The sequence below is a fragment of the Bubalus bubalis genome, chromosome 3 (assembly GCF_019923935.1).
Source record: "Bubalus bubalis isolate 160015118507 breed Murrah chromosome 3, NDDB_SH_1, whole genome shotgun sequence".
In the NCBI taxonomy this organism is placed as follows: domain Eukaryota; kingdom Metazoa; phylum Chordata; class Mammalia; order Artiodactyla; family Bovidae; genus Bubalus; species Bubalus bubalis.
Window position 1 is genome coordinate 100,972,743 of NC_059159.1, and position 19,730 is coordinate 100,992,472.

The window sequence follows — 19,730 nt, forward strand, 5'->3', positions numbered from 1 at the left end:
GTCTTGAAGATCTGAGCAGTGTGCCCACCATAGCTGCTAGGACTATTTCTGGTTGAAAACACTTAAAATTTGGGACTTGCTCCAAAATAATCCAGTGGTGGTACCTGGGGATGCTGGCAGGGATTGAACAAGATTGGCCAGGAGGTCAAAATGAGTGAAGATAGGTGATGAGTTCATTATACTTTCTCTCAACCTCTGCATAAGTTTAAAGATTTCTACAATAAAAAATAAAATGCTTTGTGCTTCAAGTTCAAATGAAAGGATTTTCCCACTTTTTTTAAGTTTTCCCATAGGTGTACGAAACTCAAAGTTAACACTCAAGGCTTACAATGAGGACAATCAGCCTCTGGTTCCAGCCCACCACACTTCTGATTTCTATTCCCCAGATGCAACTGTTTAACTTTTAGCTATTTTTGTTCACCTCCACATTTACAACAACGTGCTTACATTATTTTTCACTTCTAACTTATTCTACCCACCCCTCATGTACAGCTCATTTGCCTGCCTCCATCCTCCTCTTCCTTATACTTTACTAACACAAGGCACTGCTCTAAGTGTTAACATTATTTACCTCTTAGGACAGAGATAGATATTATTCTATCCCCATTTTACAGACAAAGCAGAGAAGTTATTCGGAAAGAAGTAAGCAGAGGCATGACTTAAATTGATCACCTGGCTCTAGACTCTTGCAATGATTGATGAACTTGCTTGCTCTTAAGCACATTAAACAAACTGAGTTGTCTGTACATATCAGTATTTTTTCCTTTATATCTTGACTAAATATTAGTAACTGTTCACAGCTAACTAATGAAGTATGCTTTAATTATACATCCACTCTTCCACAGCTTTGTTTTCTATTGTGTACTTAAGTTTTCTTTTTGGTTGCTACTTGCTTAGTTTTCTATTTACATATGGTAAAGACTCTGCCTGCAATGCAGAAGACCCAGGTTCAATCTCGAGGTCGGTAAGATCCCCTGGAGAAGGAAATGGCAACCCACTCCAGTATTCTTGCCTGGAGAATTCCATGGACAGAGAAGCCTGGTAGGCTACAGTCCATGGGGTCACAAAGAGTCAGACACAACTGAGTGACTAACACTTTCACTTTCACCATTAATTACCCCCATTCTGCCATAGCTGTTAAAACTCCCACTGTGTTCAGACATTTCAGGTATTCTACTAATCTTCTGGGTTGCAAAACATTTTCTAGATACCTCTGTCCTATTCTTATCTGGACAGCTTGATCTTCATTGATATCACGCTGGGATCTCCTATCATTACTTCCTGTGTTGAATCCTATTTCCCAAATACCATGTATTCCTCTTTCTTGACTTAAGCCTTGAATGTGATAAAAGTGATTAAAATGCTCTTTCATATAAATAAATCTTTTTGTTCTCAGTTTTTTCCATATGTGTGTGTGTGTGCTCAATCGCTGTGTCCAACACTCTGTCACCCCATGGATATGCCTACCTCCAAAGTACCTGGTAAATCCAAGATCCGAATCCTCCTAAGGTTTTTCAACACTAATGTACTTGCTTGTTGTTGGCTTACACTCAGCTCTATGGCCTGCTAAGTTTGGCATCATTTACCCATTAGCTTCTTACCTTTCAAAAGTTTGTTGTTTTCTCTTCTGTGTCTTACTTCTACCACATTTTTTTTTGTCCTCAGGGGCTTATGCCTTTATTCTTTTACTATCTTCTAGGAGGGTTTAAGAAGGAGTGGAGACAAACATGCATCTTAATCCGCCACATTTAACTGGAAATCTTTATTCACCTTTAGTTTGGTTTCTTATTACTCACCATGTATCTTCTACACTCCACCCATACTAGTCTATCCTCAGGTAACAACTTATCTCCTTATCCTGGTAACCTAGCATTTCCTATCTCCTTATTTTATCCTGGTATCCTAGCATTCTCCTCCTTCAGGAATACAGAATTATCTTCTCTACCTTATATTCTCAGAACTTAAGGTATTCTGAAAGCTAGATGTGCATACTTCTATCACAACTTACACTGTAAAATACCAAGTTTTCATTAAGAAGCAGGTACCATGTTCAACCTTTGGTGTGTTTGGGATGTAACAGGCTGACAAATGTTTGGAAACATGCAACTCATTAAATAAAAAAATCTTTTATATAACTAAAGCTCTTGAAAAAAATGTAATAAATCAACTATGACCACTGTGTTTTAGGATAGTTAAGTGGCAATGAAGAACTCTATACAAAGATAAGAAAAAGGTACTTTAAAGATTATGTTTTTGGTGTTCTTAAAAAGCAATCTCTAACACAGCATTCCTTGCCTCCCATGGTGTCAAAGGGCTGAAGATAAGCACTACAAACTGGTCCAAGCACTGACTTCTTCCAGCACTGGCATTGAGGAAGACTGCAGGAGACTGCATGAAATATTTAGGAAAGTGCTGGAAGCTTAAAAAAAAAAATTCTAAAACAGGGCTCAAGACATCCCTCAAAATCTGAAGCAGAGAGGTAGGAACATATCAAAGCTGACTTTATCTAGACTGTGCCATGAGCTTACATACAGATATGGAAAGATGAGACTAGGGTCCTTTTTTTTGTAATTACACTTCATGCCTTCCTGTTCTCAGAACCTGAAGTCAAGTTATTACCCTAATAGAGACGTAAGACAGACTATTCCAGTTAGCTACTTTGCATCTTCGAGAGTAGAGAAACACTTTGGTGTTATACAGTCTATATTCTCAGATAAACCTTAAATACCCCTAAGTTTTTTCTTCCCGGTAACATTTTCATTGCTCTACATACTCTTCAGGTATCTTTTAGAGCTATCCTTCAGTATATGCTTTCTTTTGATGATCCTCAACTATGTGACATTTTAACAAAATCCAACTGTGTTCTCAATTAGCAAATCATAGAGTAAAACCTGGGGAATTAAACTACAAGGAAATTGATTAAGCACAATTTTTACAACAGGTTTGTTATAAGAAAGTAAAAGTACATTTCCTTAGGTGACTTGTAAGCTAACTAATCATTTTATAAGATTCAAACTGTATTAAGCAAAGTACTATCACTGCAACCTTCTTTCAAAACATGGCTTCCTGGGGTTAAAATGCTTAAATAAGGACAACATTCATCTGGAGACATGTTCTAGTTTAGCCAATCTTTAATGTCATACTACATGCAAAAAGAGAGCATTTTCTAATCTGATAAGTAGCACTGCTAACTTTCACACCTTAAATGTAAAGCTTACTCACAGATAAAAATAACTTACTTAAAACTGCTTACAGTAGGACTTAAACACATACATGGAAATAAAAATTTGTACAACATGTTAACAATGGTGTATAACTTTTAATTGTTAAAACAATGTAATTAGGTTTAAAAATACCTATGCCAAAGGTAAATTATTTTAGAGTACTTACCAAAATAACTTGGTCTTATTAATAAATTAAAAGCAGAAAATTTGACTATTATTACTGGATACTTTTCGAGGTTGTTAGGGAAAAAGAGAACACAGTCAAGTAGATATTTACAAATCAGGAAATTAAAGCTGAAAGTTTAGAAAAAGCAAAGCAAAAAACTTAACCAAAGACCTAGAATTCAAACCAAATTTCTGATTCTAATGCCTGAAAACTATGCAGCCTATAACAGAACCAATGATCTATATACTTAATAAGGCCCTGGCTGCCTGTTTGAAAAGCAGATTCCTGGGCCCTACTCCAGGCCAACCCAATGCAGGGAGTGGGGCTTTGACAGCCCCCAGGAAACTGCACTATAGACACCTTACCTGGGTGAATCTGCAGTTTTGCTGACCATCTTTGAGAAATACTACTATAAAGGAATGATGTATAAATTTGAAAAAGTGAAATCAACTGATTTACTGTAGTTACTTTTTTAAGCACTAAGTTATCTTTTAACACAAGAGAAGAACAATAAGGTTAAAGATCTAACGTCTGCCCTCCTTTTGATTTTTATCCATTCAGAACACTGCAAGTCATAGAGGAAATATTCTAAGTTTTTGGCAAACATGTCACTAACAACCAAGAAACAATGAAGCAGACTTGTCACTGCACCAGGGTTCTGAAACTTAACTTCTCATTTATAGCTCCCTACTCAAGATCAACATGACACGCTGACCTGATTTTTAAAAATCATACTCCTTTCCTCCCGTGAGGATACAGAAATCATTCAAACATTTTTGACAGTCCTTTAGAAACAGATCATATCAATACATTCAAGAAAATCAGTTTTGTTACTTTAGAGAACAACTTTTACTTAAAAATACCACTTGATTTTATTCAATATTGGCTCACTGACTTCTATTTGTAGTAACCATAATTAAGGCTACTCAAAAGCATGCACCACAGGCTCAGAATAACTCAAAAAAAAAAAAAAAAATCTTAAAAAGACTGCTGGTGGCAATGACAACATTATTCTAAGACATTCACCAGATGGGCTTTTAATTGTAGCCTAGCATAAGTTACCCTCCAAGTCCTAAGTGATGCTCTAACAGTTCCATTTGATCTCATTCCCATGGGTTGAGCCTTGACACTGTGTTAAAAACAGCAGTTTAATAATCTATTTTTCCTTACAGAAAAAAAGAAAGCACACAGGTATTTGTTTATTGATTTAAGGTTTCTGTTCTATAAAAGTGTAACTGGAGAGACTGACAGAAAATTTAAAAATATGTACAGGCAATGGCACCCTACTCCAGTACTCTTGCCTGGAAAATCCTATGGATGGAGGAGGCTGGAAGGCTGCAGTCCATGGAGTCGCTGAGGGTCGGACACGACTGAATGACTTCACTTTCACTTTTCACTTTCATGCATTGGAGAAGGAAATGGCAACCCACTCCAGCAGTCTTGCCTGGAGAATACCAGGGACGGGGGAGCCTGCTGGGCTGCCGTCTATGGGATCGCACAGAGTTGGACATGACTGAAGTGACTTAGCAGGAACTGCTTTATAATATTATATATATTTATTTATATATTAAAATATTTTATAAGCAGGCTTCTCTCAAAGTGAGAGGTAGTCTGGTAGTATGGTTCTAAGTATGTGCTTTTCCAAACCTCAATCTACCTCCTATCAACTATTCAATACTGGGTATGTTAGCTAACTTCTCTAAATCTCAGTTATTCCTTCTTTAGACTTACAAAAGTATCTACTCCATCGATTGTTTAATGAGGATTACATGAAATAATCCAGGTAAAGTACTTCTGGAGTGCCTGGCACATATCATTGTATTAAAAAGAGAATTACTGAACTATACTTTTAAAAGAGTACTTCAGAATAATTTACTAAAAATTCAATATAAGAAGTTTGTTTCCAAGGTAAACTGACATTTCTATTCTAAATGTGAACACTATGGAACATGAAAGCTTATATGGTAATTTTCACATCATTATGAAAACTCTTAACACTTATTCATGTTTCAAGATTTCAACTTTGCCTAGCCATTGACAATTATTAAGATATAGAAATAAAGCAACTTTCATAAACATTTTCCCTCTTTAGATATATACTTCCTTGTTCAAACTACTAGAGGTTTCTAACTTACATTTCTCTTTATAGAAATTAGCTCCAATTTATAAACAAGATCTCTAAATTAAACCACTAAATTTAACAAAGCAATTTTAAAAAGCCACTAACATGACTAGTATTCCCAAATTCACCTTTTAAAATGACCTATAAAAGTACATGTTATAAGGATGTACAAGCAGGAAAGCATGTATGTGGGAAGATTCTGAGATCTAATTCAATGTGAAGCCAAATTCAGGAAGCTTGTCTTAAAACCACAGATGCATTTTAGAGTGTAATTCAAAAGGAAAGCCACGACTAGATCTCAGAGCAAATATTCAACTACTATATAGAGTGTTATCCCCCACTCCAGAATTTACCAATACTTAATGGCTGATGGAACAGAGAGAAGAAATAAAAGTATACTTTTAAACAGTCATCCTGGAGCTAATTCTGCAAATACTACTACCATGTTCCTTTTATATGATCTGGGTTGAGTTCTTAAGAGGAAGTGCAAGTTTGGGGAATTCAGAGAAATTTTCAAGTCAAAAGAAACAGTATGTGAATGATGTTAACATACTAAAATTGTCACAAAACTCAAAACATTGACTGGCTAAAAAAAATTACCAGTGGAGAAACAGACATAGAGAATAGACTTACAAACATGGGGAGAGGGGAGGAGAGGGTGAGGTGTATGGACAGAGTAACATGAAAACTTACATTACCATATGTAAAATAGAGAGCCAAGGGAAGTTTGCTGTATGGCTCAGGAAACTCAAACAGGGCCTCTGTATCAACCTAGAGGGGTGGGATGGAGAGGGAGATGGGAGGGAGGTTCAAAAGGAAGGGGATATATGTATACCTATGGCTGATTCATGTTGAGGTTTGACAGAAGACAACAAAATTCTGTAAAGCAATTATCCTTCATTAAAAAAATATACGCATATATAAATATATAAAGAATAAACAAAAAAAAATTACCAATATATCATAAAAGATAAATTCTCCACAAACATGTTATGGACATTGCTTCCCTATGTTAGCCAAGCCGGCACAAAGACTGCATAGTGGAATATGGGCCCTCATTTAAATGATGTAGATCATTTAGCTTGAATGAAATACAATTCTTAAAAAGACTTAACAATTTTATCTACATAAAAACAAAAATGGAAAAATCAACAAGCCATATGCCACCTATATAGGTACTAAAAGATGAACACTCAGGTTCCTCAGGTATTGTATATCATCTCCAGTCTTTAATATATTTACTATATTTAAATTGTCATATCAAACCCTTTCCCTCATATTGGTCTTTAGAGGCAGGTGTGTGATAGCAACTGATAAGGCTGGACAAAAGGCAATGAGTTAATGGTTCTTAAATTTGAGTATACATATGAACCACCCAGAGGACACATATTAAAACCCAGACTGTAGGGCCACCTACAGAGATCAACTTATTATATCTGGAGTAAGTACAAGGAATTGGATTTCTATCAAGTATAATGCTGACATTCCCAGCCAGGTCTACACTTTGAGAACCACTGTTCTAAGGCCATAGTTCTCACTATGGCTACATATTAGAATCCCAGAGGAACTTTTTACACACCGATGCTTGGAAGTCCCAAAGATCAATCATACAGGAAGTTCTGGGAGTAGGTCCTAGGGATTGATATTTTTAAAGCTTCTTAGACAACTAACATGGAAGTAGGGTTGAGAACCACTAGCCTAATTAAAATGAATCTAAACCAAATCCACAAGGAACAGATGTTTCTTAATACAAAAGCAGGGTAAGGACTTAAGCCTTTATCTGTTGATAGAGCAGCCAAGTGATGAGTATAGATCAAACTCAGTAGTGTGCCCTCAGTTGCTTATTTACCCAGGATTGAACTCAAAGTTGTGAGTGCTATCTGCTTTAAAACCCTGGCAGAGTCAAAAGCCAGTCTTTAGGTCATACAGAATGTTTGAACTTTGAAGTCACGTAGGCTACTACCAATTACATATACCATGTTTAGGAACAGTGGCAATAATGCATATTGGTTAACGCTGAAGCTTTGGAGTCAGACCATTTAACATATGTGACCTCTGGCAAGTTACATAAGTCTTGGTCTCTTCATATGGGAGTTAACGTAACATTATAGTTATGTTAAAGATTATATGAACATTCAAGTAAGAAGTTAGCTCAGAGTCTGGTACATAAGAGTTAGTGTAATTAAGTAAACCTAAATTTAAAAAAGACTTAATTTAAGTACCTGTAAGCTACACTATAGACATATTAAACTACTAGAAATGCTAAGGAACTGACTGCCCCTTTTCATCTACTTCCACATCAGTCAAGGTCACAGCTCTTCATCACAATAGCTTTGGGATCTCTACTCTCACAAGACTGCAGTTATAGCTTTGTGAATTTAAACCTTTAGGACCCTTAAAAATTTTAAACCTTAAATAACTACAGAGTGTAACTAATGGGAATAAACACAACTTTTAAAAAGCTATGGAAATATACAGCACAATATTACTAGGAAATAAAGGAAGTTTTCATGTTCTCTTTCTTTCTTTGACTATAACGACTTCATGCATTTTTAATTTCCTGTATTACTTTCCTTTTATTTTCTGCCAAAATATACTAGGGGAAAAAAAGTTTCGATCAGGCACAGTCCTTCTCCAACAAACACACTTTATATAAAAATACTGAATCACTATTCAACACCTGTAGCTGATACAGTGTTGTAGGTCAATTATACCTACAATACTATAAAATGACATATATATATATACACAACATGCAAATATATATAAATATATACATATAGCATAATACAGTTATACTCCAACACTACAGGATGGCTCTAATCGAGAAGTGGTTGAGCTTTTGGTGAGGATATGGAGAAAATGGAACTTCCATACATAACTCATGGGAATATAAAATGGTGCAGCCACCTGGAAATAAATGTGGCACTTCTTCCCAAGGTAAAACATAACTGCCATACAGCCCAGCAATCCCTCTGCCACATACATACCAAAAATTTTAAATGCCCCCACAAAAAATAGTACATGGAGGTTCATAGCAGCAAAAAGTAGAAAACACCAGAGCCCATAAACTGATAAATGGATAAGTAAACTGTGGTTTGGCAATAAAAAGGAATAAAGTACTGATACACAAGCTCCAACATGGATGAACCTTTTTACTTTTACTAAGTAAAAAAAGCCAGTCACAAAAGACCACATATTAGAGGGGTCCATTTATATGCAATGTCCAAAATACACACATCCAGAGTCAGAAGAGTCCTGATTGCCTATGGCTGAGAGGGGTTGAGAAAAGGGCCGGTGGAGGCGGGGGCAGGAGTAGGTGAATGGAGAGTGACTGCTAATGGGTATGAGGTTTTTGGAAGATGAAAATGTTCTATATTAGATTGTGGTGACGTTGTACAATCCTGTTTATACTAAAAAAAAAAAAAACTGAATTTTACACTTAAATGGGCAAATTGAATGCTGTGTGATTTGTCTTAACATAGCTGCTTTTAAGAATTTTAAAAACTTTACAAAAGATTTAAGAATCCTTTGGATCTAAATCTCTAAAGTCTAGATTTAATATTTATACTGCCAACTCTTTCTCCCAAAGTACTTAATGGGTTGGTTTAACTCTAAAAATACAAAACCCTTGCTCAGACAAGAGTGATGCTAGATGAGTCAGAACAATCATTAAAACACACACACACACACACACACACACACAAATAAGTTTTTTGAATCAGGCATTCTGATGTTAACTCCATGATTTTGCTTTACATTATTTGTAGTAAGAAGCTCTAAATTCAGTCTATGTTCATTGAAGAATCTATAGAAAAGGGTCTCTTACAAACAGTAAAACTTTCTTAAACCTTAAAACAGTTCAAATAAATCTCTTATTATAACATGCTTTTTATGAACTTAGAATATTTGTAGCTATAATTTTGAGGAAAAATGAAGTAAGATTAGGAAACAAATGATTTCATTTAGATTCTATAACAATGTTAACTACTAGATCTGGCTTTTGGGGCTAGACTGGTCAAACCATGGACCTTATATCATAATTCTGTAATGTCTGTCACTTCTCATAGATTAAAAATTGTTTTAAACTCTGATCTGGTTAATATATTAGGACCAGTAGGTCACCATAAAACTAACTTCTCAACACCACCATTTTAAACTTATTCCCAAAGAATTCCTCTGACAGGTTCCTTGGTCCCAAGTACCATATCCCTCTGCTAAGGCTAAATGACAAGTTGTTCAAAATGCACTGCTGCACTCCGAGTTTGGAAATAATCAAGCAGATTACTTTCAACTTATTCTATGAGAAAAATGAATTAATTCACTGAGAAATGATACTACTAGATCAGAATCATAAAAGCAGCCTATATGTACTTAGAATTTATTAAGTGTAAGTACAAAAAAATTGTCTGACAAATACTGTTTTGAAAGTGAAAATTAAAGTTAGAATGACTGGATTATTCGTTTGCAATGTACATATTTAGTAAACCCCCATCTAAGATTGAAGCTAGTCAATGCTTATTTTTGTCTGCTTCTCAGGGCAGACCATTCTCTATCTTTAGAGATCTGGCTGGTAGGAAGTTTGTTATCCTAAACTGCACTGTGTGCACGCTCAGTCGTGTCCAACTCTCTGTGACCCCATGGACTGCAGCCCACCAGGCTCTTCTATCCATGAGTTTTCCAGGCAAGGATACTGGAGTGGATTGCCATTTCTTCCTCCAGGGAATCTTCTCGACCCAGGGACTGAACCCATGTCTCTTGCATCTCTTGCATTGGCAGGCAGATTCTTTACCACTGCACCACCTGGGAAGCCCAGGGTATCCTGAAACCTACTTTGTGTGTTGTACAGAACTTCCTCCCAGAGCTTTTAAAATATGCAAGGTATCCTGATCCCAGTCTTTTCAAGCTAAATACTTAGTTCTTTCAGCTATTCTTTTACATTTTGAGTTCTAAAGATACCCAAGTAGAGAATAATCAGCCCAGTACAACAGGAACACCAGTCTTATTCTAGGTATCTTGTTTCTAATCAAACACCCTACAGTAACTATTTGACAGCTATATTCTGCTGACTAAGTTGGAGCTTACTACTCAGTAAGAATCTGTATTACTATTGCTAAGCCATATATGCCAATCTCTTGTCAATGCATCCTCCATCCAAGAAAGAACTTGTTTAATAAGTTATTGAAATTAACATAAACTTGACTATAGTTTTTAACTTTTCTGATAACCATGAAGAATGAAATTTTAACAAGATTTGTCATCACATCCATATGGGATCATGGGTCTTTCTAGGTGCTTACACCAGCCTTTTGTTATTTGGGACTCTTATCCAGAAACTCATCTATTTTCATACTTTATTTCATATAGTCCTTTGTTCTCTTTGAAGATGTAAGTGATATTTACCACTAAGCTTCTAATACTTTATTTCTCAAAGAAAGTTCAGATACTGTTTTCCTTGTCAGTACTGAAATAATTCCATCCTGTGAAATTATTTTGAACAGATAATTTTAGTCTTCTCATGCATTCTGGGTTTACACTTCCTTTTACTAACATTCCCTCTAGTCAAGATAAATTTCTCCTACATTAAAAAATAGCCAGGGACTGTCCAGTGGCTTATGCTACCAAGACAGTGGGCCCAGGTTCCATCTCTGGTCAGGGAACTAGACCCCACATGCCAACCTGGTGCAACCAAATAAATAAATAGTCAAATAAATGCAAAGACACTGTGATTTATGCTTTAACATTATACCAAACTCAGGCCTATCGCTTGGAAAGTCTTATTCCAAAACCAACTAAGAGCCCCTAAACCTGTAAAAATTTAGTAAGCCTTAGTTCACTTAGTGTTTAAAACTCACCCTATTTCCACACTGTGCCATTTATACAATTATTAATTTTTGGCCAAATAACAACTCCTTTATGGGCCAGAATCAGGTCCCAAGTAGCTGGTTTCTGAGTTCTTTTCTCTAAGAAATAAACACTCAAAACAAATCAAGAACTCTACTTGTTGATAACAGACACACAGATAGCTGAAGTCCCCCACTAATGCGGTATCTTGCCTCTTTGCCATGGTACTCATAAACCCAGAGACTGGTTACTGTTAACCTACCAACTCCATTCCCTTCCTATCCCAGCCTTGATTTACCAATATTTCAAGTCCTTGCCAATCCCACATTTTAATACTCATTTAAACTGTAGGTTCTATTATCATCTACTATGGTAAAAAAAAAAAAAAAAAACAAACAGTATGATGGCCCATTTGAAATAAGACATGTTGGCAACTTAGTCAGAGCCATAAGGAATATCAGAAAAGATAAAAGGGATCTACTTTCAAGCCCTTTCCAGGTATCCTGGAAACATGTGTCAACACCAAAGTCTTTTATACCATTTTTGTAAGAAAAATTACAACTGTTTTAGAATCTTGAACTCACACTTGATAAAAGATTTGGTTGCATATTTTCTACATATATGAAGATGTCACTTGAGTGAAGACTTATAAGTTTATGTAGTGCTGAATAAATACTACATCTTTCACCACAGTAAATTTTATAGTAGGATTTTAAAAATAGGTAAGGAAGATGATAATTCAGTGTTAGAGTCTAGGCCCTCAAAGCAAGTTCTTCGTACTGTTTTCACGTGAACATTTAAAAACCTTTGGTTGGGAGAGGGAGATTGGGAAGTGATTGCTGCTTATACAGTTTTTTGGAGGGAAAATAAAAGTGTTCTAAGATTAGTTTGCGATAATGCTCAATCCTGTGACTATATTAAAGACAGTGAAGTGTATCCTTTATATGTATAAATTTTACGTGAATTAACTCAGCAATAGCTTTCAGAAAATATTTCAACTCCATTCTAAATAACATCCCAAGTTATTATATATTTTCTAAAATATTCTTAAAATGCATAGCAAAAGCCCTAACATACCAGAGGACCAGACAGAGAAACCTTACATATTAAATTAAGCCAGGTATTAGGATACCAAACACAAACTACTTATGAGCCAAACGCTGAATGTTAAGGAGCTCTTATTATATTATAACCACTAAACAGAAACAAAAACAAATGGTACTAGACCAAACATGACTCCTAGATGATCTCTTCAGAAAGACTTATTTGAAAACAATCTTGAGATGGGAGATTTTGCTTCTGCAAACAAAAATATGAATGAAGTCCTCAATATCATGAGCACTTACTCATCATACTCGATATGATAAATAACGTCTTCATCAGCAGCAACAGAATCTGAATTAGATGTAGAGGGTACATTGTCCAATTTTTTTGTGTTCTCTTTGGAATTATGATTTACATTTCCATTAGTCCTTTTACAAGAACTGCCATTCTTCAGTGGAGTTTTGCCACGTGAGTGTCCATCAGAAGCTCTAGTAACACTATGTATACGTGCTTCAAACCAAGCACCAAGGGCGACATCTCTGGCATCCACCAATTCATTTACCTAAAAAAGTTTAAAATTAGTTAATGAAGCGTAACTTCATCTATTGCTTCAAAAACCTTAATATAACTCAAGTTATTTTGAGAGTTATCACGGTTAATATTTGCAGATACAAAAGTTTAAAGTAATTTCAAAGATTAGAACAAAACTATTCTTTTGGATTATACTGTCAAATCTGTTATTTACTAATATGAAAATTAACTTTCCTCCCAATATTCTTCAGTGAAATAGGTATTTTCTTTTATTATTCCTTATCCTTATCTATATTAGGCTTTTAAAATATAATTCTTGTGTACCAAAGAGTCATCCTGGCATGTTATTCATTAAGAATGTCACTAACAAAAAGCCAGAACTTCAGAGTATTGTGATTGTGAAACTAATTTGCTCTATTAATTTCTTCAGAATCCTTTGGATAACTTACAGTCAGACCAACCAGAAAACAGTGTATTAAGCAAAAAATAAAGAGGGACTTGTGCACATGTACAAAGGAAAGTATTTAATGAACCTACCTATACAAAATGGGGTTATGTTTCACCAAAAGTAATTCACTAGCAAATGCATTATTTACTACCTCAAAGGACAAATATAAAGAGAACAGAGCTATAAAGATGCAAAATATATGTAGTCAACTCGAGCGGATGTTCCAGAACTAAATCATACAATCTAACAAAATGTATAAAACAAGGTGTCAGAAAAACAGGTACATCAGAGAAATTTAGATTTACCTAAAGAAGCTGGTTTTTAAAAAAATTATGTCGTCAAAAAGCTGAAGGAATTGGTCTAAAGGTTAAGGCCTTTTCAGGTGCAATAATCAAGAGAAGTCCCTTCAACTTTTAAGTCTTTAAAAAGAAAAAAATGACATGACTAATACAAGCTGCTGCTGCTGCTGCTAAGTCGCTTCAGTCGTGTCCGACTCGGTGTAACCCCATAGACGGCAGCCCACCAGGCTCCGCCATCCCTGGGATTCTCCAGGCAAGAACACTGGAGTGGGTTGCCATTTCCCTCTCCAATGCAGGAAAGTGAAAAGTGAAAGTGAAGTCGCTCAGTCATGTCCAATTCCCAGTGACCCCATGGACTGCAGCCTACCAGGCTCCTCCACCCATGGGATTTTCCAGGCAAGAGTACTGGAGTGGGGTGCCATTGCCTTCTCCAGACTAATACAAGATCATCACCTAATCAAGCTAGCTCTTTCTGAGAGTCTAAGACCACTTTAAAGTATCATATAGGGTGGGGTGGGGGTGAGTATACAGTAAAAGTTAATACCTATATACTAGATATTATGCAAGGCTAGTTCAGTTAGGTTTAATAATCTTAATAATTAATAAATCATATTTTACAGGATAAGGAAACAAAAGTTCTGACAAGTTAACTTGCTCCAAATGGAAGTCAATAAAATGCAAAACTAGGATCTGAAGACACCTTAACCTTAAAGCTTATGTTCTTGCTACTGCACATTGCTATACATTATGTAAGGATATAGCTACTATAGTGATTCCTCCTATGGATCTCAGCATCAGCAAAGTTAACTGAAAACCTTCTGGGAAGGACTGACCATTCTAGATGCCATTAAGGACATTTGCAATTTATGGGAAGAGGCCAATATATTAACATTAACAGGATTTAGGAAAAGTTTATTCCAACTCTTATGGATGAACTTGGAGGAGTTCAGGACTTCAGTAGAGGAAGTAACTGCAGATGTGATGGAAATAGCAAGAGAACTAGAATTAATTCTACAAATGGATACTGAGGATGTAGGTGAACTGCTGTAATCCCACAGTGAAGCAAATAGATAAGGAGTTGCTCCTTATTAATGAGCAACGAAAGTGGTATCTTGAGATGGAATCTATTCCTGGTAAAGATGTGGTGAAGACTGTTGAAATGACAAAGGATTTAGAATACTATATAAACTTAGTTGATAAAGCAGTGGCAGGGTTTGAGGGGGTTAACTCCAATTTTGAAAGAAGTGGGTAAAATGCTATTCAAAGCCTTGCATGCTACAGAAAACTTGTTTGTGAGAGGAAGAGTCAATTAATGTGGCCAAACTTCATTGTTGTCTTATTTAAGAAACTGCCACAGCCATGACCACCCTGATCAGTCAGCAGCCATTAACATGGACACAAGACCCTCTACCTGCAAAAAGATCATGACTCACTGAAGGCTCAGATGATGGCTATTTTTTTTAGCGATAAAGCATTTTTACATTAAGGTATGCACATTTTTTAAAGAAATTATGCTACTATATACTTAACAGACTACAGAATAGTGTAAATGTAATTTTCATATGTACTGGAAAACCAAAAACCTGTGTTACCTGCTTTAGTGAGGTATTCTCTTTTTTGCAGTCATTTGGAACCAAACTTGTATTATCTTTGAGATACACAGATAGCCACATTTAGAAAAGAGTCTTTCATGTCGAAGTATTTGATTAAAAAGAACACCCCAAACAAAAGCTCCACACATGAGAGGAAAGGAAAAATCATTAAAGAATAAAATAGCGCCAAGAGCAAATACTTGAGGATTTACCATAGCTAGCTACAGTTTTGTATGTTCTGTGGAAAACACACAAGCTCTGCACATAAACCTAGGTTTAAGTCCTTGCTTATCACCTACTAAATGTAACCTTGAACAAATTCCTTAACCTGTTCCAGCCTCAGCTTCTTTTACAAAGTAACATACTTTGCAGTGTATTGAGATTAGGTGACAATTTGTATAATGTGCTAACTTAGCAAGCATACAGTAGCAACAAATGAAAAAACTCTCCTTCCACTAATTATCAATATATGTTCAATGTTAAGACTTATTAAAGCTCATAGTTTAGTCTTATTATACCATGCTTAGGAAATACATTATCCATTTAATGCTATATACATTGTCTCCTTTAAAAATTACAATGCAAAGTCATTCTTATTTCTTAATTAGTCTCAGAAGTGAAAAACACTTGCCCTCAGGAGATATACAGCTAGAAGTGAAGTGAAGTGAAGTTGCTTCGGTCATGTTTGACTCTTTGTGACCCCATGGTCTATAGCCTGCCAGGCTCCTCTGTCCATGGGGTTTTCAAGGCAAGAATCCCGGAGTGGGTTGCCATTTCCTTCTCCAATACAGCTAGGAGTGGGAGCTAATAAAAGTTTCTCAAACTCTGAACAGGATTCCTCTTTATATCATGTTTCTTCAGAGTTACAAATCAAAACACAATATGGTTCTATTTATTTACATAAAGTTCAGATGGAGAAAAAATAGGGATGTAGACATAGGTTAAAAGTTATTATCAGGCTGTTTAACGGTAATAATAGGATAAAGTTAATAAAAAGCAAAGAAATGATTACCATAGAAGTTTGGGTAGTAGTGGTAACTAGGGAGGGGGATGTTTAATCAAGAGAGGGTACATGAGAAGTTTCTGGGGTACTATTATCTATTGCTTAATTTGAGTGGTATTTATGGACAATGACTTTATAATAGGTTGTTAAGTTCTACTCATATTTGTATTGTCTATTACATTTCATGACCAAAAAAAGATTTTAAAAAGCAGTATAGTACTTTAGACAAAAGACAGGAAATACTAAGAAATCCATGATGTTTACTTAGTAATTATTGATAACTTTCCTTTTCCTTTATTTGCTACAAAGAGCACAGACATATAAAAAAGTTTAACAGTGCCACACACTTAGGTAAACCCCAAAAGCTTACTATCAGCAAGCTAAACAGTCATTATTTAAGCCAGAATGAGTCATTTCAACAGCGAGACCTGATGTGAGTCATACAAAGCTTCCACAAAAACCAGAACACCAATTTAGGCATCAGTAGTCCACCTGGTTTCGGAAAATAAACTACTTCCTAGAGTCAGCAATTCGATGTGTTGTACAAGGGGAAGAATTGGACCCCTGCCCTCTGCACTATTTTCCAAAGGTTCTCCAAACATGATAGCGATATCTAGTTTCTTACTACACATGAAAAGATAGCTACAACTGACCAAATACTGCTCAAAGTTACTAAATAAGGCAAGACAAGACTGATATTAGGTAATAACTTCAAATTAAAATTGCATCTTAAGGTTTAAATGTTATAGTCTGTTTTATGTATGCTTACCTGAAAATATTTAATATACTTTTTGTGCCTGCTAATCGTGAGGTTCAAAAATATTTTTAGGCAAAAGGGAAAGCCCCTAAATCTGTTTGCTCATCCATAAAGCAAAATCTTTATAAACCAAAAATTACATAGGTAAGAATTCATGAAAAGAGAAAAAAAAAATTTCCCAAATTTTAAAGAATTCAGACACAACAATGAAATTTTGATATACTTACTATTCAGAGATTTGTTCTAAGGAAAACAGACAAAATTCAAAGCAAACAAATCAAAAGTAGCAGCCTCTAAGCATTTTCAGGCTAGCCCAAAAAGAAGTTAATATCTAATATGATTCCATGAATTCCATGGCAATATCATCTGTTTACCCATCATTTCTAGCACCTAGTACAAATACATACTAAATATCTTAATATTCAGTGACTGAATTATCCAGAAATTATTCCTTCTATATGAAAGTCCCTAGTCAAAATTTCAAATTCCTATAACAATTACTGAGCTTCATCCAAAAAACCAAGTAAATCTGTACTGGCACTCTTTAACTAACAAGGACGGTTAAATGTGGCTTTGACTAAACTTTGACTAAATATTACTTTACAAATAACTAGCCTTTTGAGAGTTTACATGCCAGATTCCAAGTGTATTTCTAAATGAGGAAAGGGAGACAATGTACTTACTTGCCAAATTTGTCCAACTCAGAAGATGGCCTAGTTGAAATATGAAACCAAGTCTGATGAAAGTTGAAAGCTCAAGTCCTTAACATCTATGCTATGTATTAATATGAAATATAAGAGATGTTTTTTAAAAAAAAAAAGCAAGTACGAGGAATAGTTGACAGCAAAGTGTTAACACTGAAAATAAAATGCAAAAATCTGCTAAGAGAAGTAGTTTCTCATGATGCTCTTCTAAATTAGATTGGGGGAAGGGACACAATTGGGTATTGAGAAGTGTGCTAAACAGAGAATTTAAATTGACCATAACAGTTTAACTTTGATTAATCTCAGACCTGCAGATATATAAGCTGGTCCTCCTATGAAAACACATTTATACTTATATGGCCCAAAACAAACCAGGTCAAAAGTAGCAGCTTCCAAACGGTTACATTATAAAAAGTTAAAATGTAATAATGTAAGCCTAATATATACAAAGATGGTTACATAAATATTTATAGATATGTGCTTCAGTCGTGTCCAACTGACTCTGAGACCCCATAGACGGCAGCCCATCAGGCTCCACCATCCCTGGGATTCTCCAGGCAAGTACATTGGAGTGGGTTGCCATTTCCTTCTCCAATGCATGAAAGTGAAAAGTGAAAGTGAAGTCGCTCAGTCGTGTCCAACTCTTAGCGACCCCATGGACTGCAGCCTACCACGCTCCTCCATCCATGGGATTTTCCAGGCAAGAGTACTGGAGTGGCATGCCATTGCCTTCTCCGGGATATACAGAAGTTCTGCACATACATACATGTATTTCCTTGCTGTCAGCTGCTGCTGCTAAGTCACTTTGGTCGTGTCCGACTCTGTGCGACCCCATAGATGGCAGCCCACCAGGCTCCCTTGTCCCTGGGATTCTCCAGGCAAGAACACTGGAGTGGGTTGCCATTTCCTTCTCCAACCGCATGAAAGTGAAAAGTGAAAGTGAAGTCGCTCAGTCGTGTCGGACTCTTAGCAACCCCATGGACTGCAGCCCACCAGGCTCCTCCATCCATGGGATTTTTCAGGCAAGAGTACTGGAGTGGGGTGCCATTGCCTTCTCCACTGAGGACCCTATAAACAAGGACATGCCAGAAGCAAGGAGCATATCTAAAGCCTAGGTATTAGCTTCTAATATCATTCTCCAATTAAAGAACTAAGGTTCCTTAGAGAAATGGTTGACTGCAGGACTGGGGCAGAAAACACACAAGATGAGCCTGCAGCACCTTTTAGTGCCAGAAAGAAAGGTTTTAACAAAACAAAGATCAAAGAAACCCCAAATGGGGGCATATGGAAAGGACACAGGAGAAAAAATATCCATACTAGTTAAATATATGACCAAAAAAATGAAGAAGAGGCAAGTCTCCCATGTAAAAGAATTCCTAATAACTTTTGTAGATTATCTGGCCTTAAATATGGAGGATTCTTAACTCTCCATTCCTTAACAACTTATTAAACACAGATGCAGAATACGTTTTTTTACCTGAACGTTACTGACCACAGCAGGGATGTTTCAATATTCACTTGCATAACAAATTGCCAGTCACAGGCCTTAGTTGCTGCAAAAATCCCCCAGTCAATAATGTGTTATGGAGAAGGAAATGGCAACCCACTCCGGTATTCTTGCCTAGAGAATTCCGTGGACAGAGGGGCCTGGTAGACTGCTGTCCATGGGGTCTCCCAGAGTCGGACATGACTGAAGCAACTTAGCAGCAGCAGCAGCAGCAATAATGTGTTGAGTGGGCTACATATATATAGTGACTTAATCTCAAAGAATACAGTATGCAAAAGGGGATGAGGGAGAATAACTTGACAGTGAAGAAACGTGACAAACACCATCTTAGCCAGGTGATTAAGGTTCACAATGGTAAGTTACTATTCATTTAAAACTTAAATAATTACAAAATAGAACGTCAACAGTACAGTGCCCTAGACATGTCATTGGAAATAGCACTTTACCTCTGAGCATTGAAAATAGCACTTTACCTCTGTGTTCTTCCTC

At 36.1% G+C, this 19,730-nt stretch overlaps 1 protein-coding gene across 1 annotated transcript in view; it reads right to left on the reverse strand.

The window, feature by feature from the left end:
- Window positions 1-19,730, reverse strand: part of UHRF2 (ubiquitin like with PHD and ring finger domains 2) — a 73,052-nt gene that overhangs the window by 43,743 nt on the left and 9,579 nt on the right. Inside the window, exon 3 of the mRNA XM_006076449.4 lies at window positions 12,703-12,962. Coding sequence (XP_006076511.1) covers window positions 12,703-12,962 — 260 coding nt within the window. The remainder of the gene's footprint in view (window positions 1-12,702; window positions 12,963-19,730) is intronic.